Source organism: Salvelinus sp. IW2-2015, unplaced genomic scaffold, assembly GCF_002910315.2.
Source record: "Salvelinus sp. IW2-2015 unplaced genomic scaffold, ASM291031v2 Un_scaffold3936, whole genome shotgun sequence".
NCBI lineage: Eukaryota > Metazoa > Chordata > Actinopteri > Salmoniformes > Salmonidae > Salvelinus > Salvelinus sp. IW2-2015.
In genome coordinates this window covers 32,121-38,369 of record NW_019945210.1, presented here as the reverse complement: position 1 = coordinate 38,369, position 6,249 = coordinate 32,121, and the positions used below count along the sequence as shown (strand labels likewise).

The 6,249-nt window shown below is 49.0% G+C and overlaps 1 protein-coding gene across 1 annotated transcript in view; it reads left to right on the top strand.

Annotated features, from left to right (window-relative positions):
* LOC112076698 (attractin-like) overlaps positions 1-6,249 on the top strand; it is a gene marked incomplete at its 5' end in the record, with an annotated part of 41,979 nt that overhangs the window by 9,938 nt on the left and 25,792 nt on the right. The window contains 5 exon segments of the mRNA XM_070441421.1: positions 1,300-1,454; positions 4,154-4,161; positions 4,163-4,195; positions 4,197-4,231; positions 4,591-4,599. Coding sequence (XP_070297522.1) covers positions 1,300-1,454; positions 4,154-4,161; positions 4,163-4,195; positions 4,197-4,231; positions 4,591-4,599 — 240 coding nt within the window.

Here is a 6,249-nt window from a genome sequence, read left to right as displayed (position 1 = left end):
TGTTCCTAATTCCCTATAATAGTGCACTAGGTTGTCAGGCGCCATTAGAAGATAGGGTGTCCTAAATCCCTAATATATGAATCCACTAGGTATTATGTCCAAAGGCCCACATAGAGAATTAGGGGGTCTATTCCCTATATAGTGCACTAGGTTTGTCCAGGCCCATAGAGAATAGGGGGTCCTAATTCCCTATATAGTGCACTAGGTTTGTCCAGGGCCCATAGAGAATAGGGGGTCCTATTCCCTATATAGTGCACTAGGTTTGTCCAGGGCCCATAGAGAATAGGGGTCCTATTCCCTATATAGTGCACTAGGTTTGTCCAGGGCCCATAGAGAATAGGGGGTCCTATTCCCTATATAGTGCACTAGGTTTGTCCAGGGCCCATAGAGAATAGGGGTGTCCTATTCCCTATATAGTGCACTAGGTTTGTCCAGGGCCATAGAGAATAGGTGTCCTATTCCCTATATAGTGCACTAGGTTTGTCCAGGGCCCATAGAGAATAGGGGTCCTATTCCCTATATAGTGCACATGGTTTGTCCAGGGCCCATAGAGAATAGGGGTCCTATTCCCATATAGTGCACTAGGTTTGTCCAGGGCCATAGAGAATAGGGGTCCTATTCCCTATATAGTGCACTAGGTTTGTCCAGGGCCCAAGAGAATAGGGTGTCCTATTCCCTATATAGTGCACTAGGTTTGTCCAGGGCCCATAGAGAATAGGGGTCCTATTCCCTATATAGTGCACTAGGTTTGTCCAGGGCCCATAGAGAATAGGGTGTCCTATTCCCTATATAGTGCACTAGGTTGTCCAGGGCCCATAGAGAATAGGGTGTCCTATTCCCTATATAGTGCACTAGGTTTGTCCAGGGCCCATAAGAGAATAGGGGGGTATTCCCTATATAGTGCACTAGGTTTGTCCAGGGCCATAGAGAATAGGGGTCCTATTCCCTATATAGTGCACTAGGTTTGTCCAGGGCCATAGAGAATAGGGTGTCCTATTCCCTATATAGTGCACTAGGTTTGTCCAGGGCCCATAGAGAATAGGGGGTCCTATGTCCCATATATAGTGTCCTATTCCCTATATAGTGCACTAGGTTTGTCCAGGGCCCATAGAGAATAGGGGTGTCCTATTCCCTAATATAGTGCACTAGGTTTGTCCAGGGCCCATAGAGAATAGGGGGTCCTATTCCCTATATAGTGCACTAGGTTTGTCCAGGGCCCATAGAGAATAGGGGGCCATTTCGGGGACACATTGTATCTGTTCTCCTGCTGATGTTCTCAATGGTTCTGTGTGTTTCCAGGACGGTTCTAAAGGACAGCGGGTTCTTCCGGTACCTCCACACGGCGGTCATCGTTAGCGGAACCATGCTGGTGTTTGGAGGGAACACTCACAACGACACGTCCATGAGCCACGGAGCCAAGTGCTTCTCCTCGGACTTCATGGCCTATGACCTGGGTACGTGACAACCTTGTTATAAACCACCTCAATAAATCCTTCATTACAAGATGAGCGGCCGCAGAACATACAACCAGGGGACTTTGACAGCCTCATAAAGCAATAATGTAATAAACCCACTTACAAACATAACAACACAGACTTTATGTCTACCATCCTGGGCAGTGACAGATTCATATGGCATTTTATACCAAATAAACCTCTCAGAAACACCACATTCATTGCTAAAGGTGTTAGTTCATTAAAACAACAGCAGAGACTGATTCCGTCTTGTCCTGAAATCAATAATAAAGATTGAACTAGACTGGTACCTCTTGCCGCCTGCGGTTAGCCAAAAAGAACATCTAGGACTTGGGTGACTGGAGTCTTTAGACAATTTCTGGTCATTTCTCTGACACCGCCTGTATAAGGTCCTGGATGGCAGGAAGGTGGCACCAGTGATACTGGCCTACGCACTACCCTCGTAGGCCTTCGGTCGAGATGCCGAGCAAAGTTGCCATACCAGGCAGTGATGCAACCAAATCAGGATGCTCTAGATGGTGCAGCTGTAGAACTTTTTGAGGATCTGAGGACCCATGCCAAATCTTTTCCATCTCCTGAGGGGGAATATGCATTGTTGAGCCCTCTTTAAGACTGTCTTGGTGTGTTTGGACCATGATAGTTTGTTGGTAATGTGGACACCAAGGATCTTGATGTTCTCAACCTGCTCCACTACAGCCCCATCGATGAGAATGGGGGCGTGCTCAGTGCTCCTTTTTCCTGTAGTCCACGATCATATCCTTTTGTCTTGATCACGTTTGGGGAGAGGTTGGCCAGGTCTCTGACCTCTTTCCTATAGGCTGTCTCGTCGTTGTCGGTGATCAGGCCTACCACCGTTGTCGTTAGGGTTAGGGTTAGGTGTAGAGAATGATGGTGTTGGAGTTGTGCCTGGCCATGCAGTCGTGGGTGAACAGGGAGTACAGGAGAGGACTAAGCACGCACCCCTGAGGGCCCCCGTGTTGAGGATCAGTGTAGTAGATGTGTTGTTGCCACCACCTGGGGACAGCCCATCAGAAAGTCCAGGATCCAGTTGCAGAGGGAGGTGTTCAGACTTTATCTTAGTGATGAGCTTTGAGGGCACTATGGTGTCGAATGCTGAGCTGTAGTCAATGAACAGCATTCTCACGTAGGTGTTCTTTTTGTCCAGGTTTAAAAGTCTTACTCACATCGGCTACGGAGAGCGTGATTACACAGTCGTCTGGAACAGCTGGTGCTCTCATGCATGCTTCAGTGTTGCTCTAGCCACCATTCATAGTGACAATATAGTCTGCCAGTCAGAGAATACCTGAACATCTGCAGGGGACATTGGTGGGCTGGTGGCAGCTAGACCGGGCCAGTGAGGCACACAGTCTAACCTCACACAGTCTAAACTCCCCAGTCATAACTCACACAGTCTAACCCTCACACAGTTAACTCCACATCTACCACAAGTCTAACCCCATTCCCCCACCAAAAAACCACACAAGTCTAACCCTCAACACATTCTAAATTCCACAGTCAACCCTCACACTGTTCTAACCCCTCACACTGTCCTTAACCCTCCTCACCACTGTCTAACCCTCCTCCACTGTCTACCCTCCACACTGTCTAACCCTCCTCACACTGTCTAACCCTCCTCACCACTGTCTAACCCTCCTCACACTGTCTAACCCTCCTCACAGCTGTTAACCCTCCATCACACTGTCTAACCTCCTCCAATCAACCTCCCACACTGAGTCTAACCCTCCTCACACTGTCTAACCCTCCTACACACGTGTTACAACTCCTCAACTGCTACACTTCTAACCCCCCAATCCCAAACCCCCCCAACTTTCTAAAAACCCCTCCCCTTCCCCCCCCACCCCCCACCTGTCCTAAACCCTACTCACCAACTGCATAACCTTCCTCCCACTGTCTAACCCGTTCCTCCACACGTAACCTCTTCACACTGTCTAACCTCTTCACACTGTCTTAACCCCTTCACACAGTCTAACCCTCCTCACACAAGTCTAACCCTCCTCACACAGTCTAACCCTCACCTAGTCTAACCCTAAACCCAGTCTAACTCAACCCAGTCTAACTCTAACCAAGTCTAAACTCTAACCCAGTCTAACCCTGAAACCCAGTCTAACCCTAACCCAGTCTAACCCTAACCCATCAAACCCACTAAACGCAAATCCTAACCCGCCTAACCAGTCTAACCCCTTCTAACTGTCGTAACCCACATGATCTACCCCCACGTCTAAACCCTAACTCAGTCTGACCCCTAACAGTCTAACCTCACCTTCTTAACCTTCCACTGTCTAACCCTACACTGTCTAACCCTACACCAGTCTAACGCAGTCCTCAACCATCAACCCTACACGTCTAACCCTCCACGTCTAACCCTACACTGTCTAACCCCTTAACACCGTCTGAACCTCACACTGTCCTAACCCTACTGACTCACACTGTCTAAACCCACACTTCTAACCCTCAGCAGTCTACAACGCAGTCTAACCCATGTCTAACCCTAACCCAGTCTAACCCAGTCGTAACCCGCTAAAAATCTAACGCCAGTTAACTAACCCTAACCCATCGCTAAACCCAGTCTTAACTGTAACACATTGCTGGTCAGACATGTAACAAAAAAAACGATGTAGAAAACTTGTCAATGTAAAACTGTCTCTCTCTCTAAACAGCATGTGATTGAGTGGTCAGTGCTGTCCAGACCAGACCTCCACCCACGATGTCAACCGGTTCGACACACGGGGTCTACAGTGACAGGTACTTTGGTTCCAGGGTCCCTAGCCCAGTAATGGACTATTGGAGCCCAGCATTACACCTTATAGTCCAAGGACCTGACATGTTCTGTTTAGAGGCGAGTGGCTCTGGAAGCCAAAACAGCAAATACTCCATCTAACGTGAATCGAATCTGAATTATGGGAGAACTCTTCTAGGGAGTCTGTCTAGGAAGGAGCTCTGTCTAGGGAAGGAACTCGTCTAGGGAAGAGCTCTGTCTAGGAAGAACGCTGTCTAGGGAAAGGACTCTTCTAGGGAGGACTCTGTCTAGGAGGACTCTGTCTAGGAAGGACTCTGTCTAGGGAAGGAACTCTGTCTAGGAAGGAACTCTGTCTAGAAGGAACTCGTCTAGGAAGGAACTCTGTCTAGGGAAGGAACTCTGTCTAGGGAAGGAAGCTCTGTCTAGGGAAGGAACCTCTGTCTAGGGAGGAACTCTGTCTAGTAGGGAAGTCTGGAGAAACTCTGTCTAGGAGGAAGAGCTCTTCTAGGGAAGGGACTCTGTTCTAGGGGAGAGGAGCTCTGTCTAGGAAGGGTGCAGGGAGGCACTCTGTCTAGGGACTGTCTAGGGAAAGGAATCTTTCTGGAAGAATCGGTCTAGGAAAGGAACTCTGTCTAGGGGAAGGAACTCTGTCTAAGGGAAGAGGACTCTCCCATCTAGGGAAGGAGCTCTGTCTAGGGATCTGCAGGGAACTCTGTCTAGGAAGGAGCCTTATGGTCTAGGGAAGGAGCTCTGTGTAGGGAAGGAGCCTGTCTAGGAAGAGACTCTTCCTAGGGAAGGAACTCTGTCTAGGAGGACTCCGTCTAGGGGAAGGAGCTGCTGTCTTAGGGAAGGAGCTCTTGGTCTAGGGAAGGAACTCTGTCTACGGGAAGGAGAACTCTTGGGGGATCTGTCTAGGGAGGGAAGCTCTGTCTAGGGAAGGAACTCTGTCTAGGGAGGGAGACTTGTCTAGAGGGAAGGAACTGCTGTCTAGGGAGGAACTCTGTCTAGGGATGTAGAGACTCGTCTAGACTCTGTCGTGAACTGCTGTCTAGGGAACTCGTGTTCGAAGGAACTCTGTCTAGAGAGAACTCTTCTTAGGGAATTTTAGGGACTCTGCTAGGAATAAAGCTTTACTGTTACTTCTCTTCATGTGTCTTTTCTTCTCCACCTCCCCCCACCCTCCCTCCCTCCCTCCCTCCCCCTACATGTGATGTATGTGTTTGGGGGGTTTCAACAGTTGTTGAGGATGTCCTGATCTTACACGCCAGCCGCTGGCTCAGCCCCCCAGCCTGCCCCGTTAATAGCGGCCTGGCCGGGGGTTCACTGCGTTTGAATGCTACCTGGGGGTTTCCTGGCCTGCCCTTGGGACTCAAACTGGACCCCTGGGACGAGCAGACACCCTGGCCTCCTGTGGGAACCAGAAACATGTAGGTTGACCTGTCTATTAACCAACTAGACTTAGTTCCACAATGATTGTGACCAACCGGCTCATTCGGTTCCTATGTATCAACATGTGAAATGGTTTTCAAAACCAATGGAAAGCAGATGTTTCACATGTTGATACATAAGAGAAGGAGAGAACTCACACGGAATCTGACCAAGGAAGCCTCGGATTCTCACAATATGTGCGAAAACTAGTCGCTAGTTCTAAGCTTAGCATCCCGACAGAGGAAGTCACCTAACAATTTCTGATGTTTCGCACAGGTTATCAGTCCAAACACCTGCAAAAAGGGTGGATTCGTGCTCGACCAGGAATGGGTCCCAGAACCGTATCGAGTTTCCAAACTCTAGCTGTCTGAGGAGAAACCTACCCAACAAAGAGCTTTAGCTATGTCCAAACAAAAACGCCTCCGACTTATACTGCCCCGAAAATGTCCCGTCTGCATGTAGTCTCTGCATAATACAGCTAACTAACTAACTGGAACGACGAGAGCTCTCGTGTCGTGCGCTGATTATGCCTACACCCCGCTGCTGGCGTTCCTAGATCACGAACATATTCAGAATCAATCCACACAT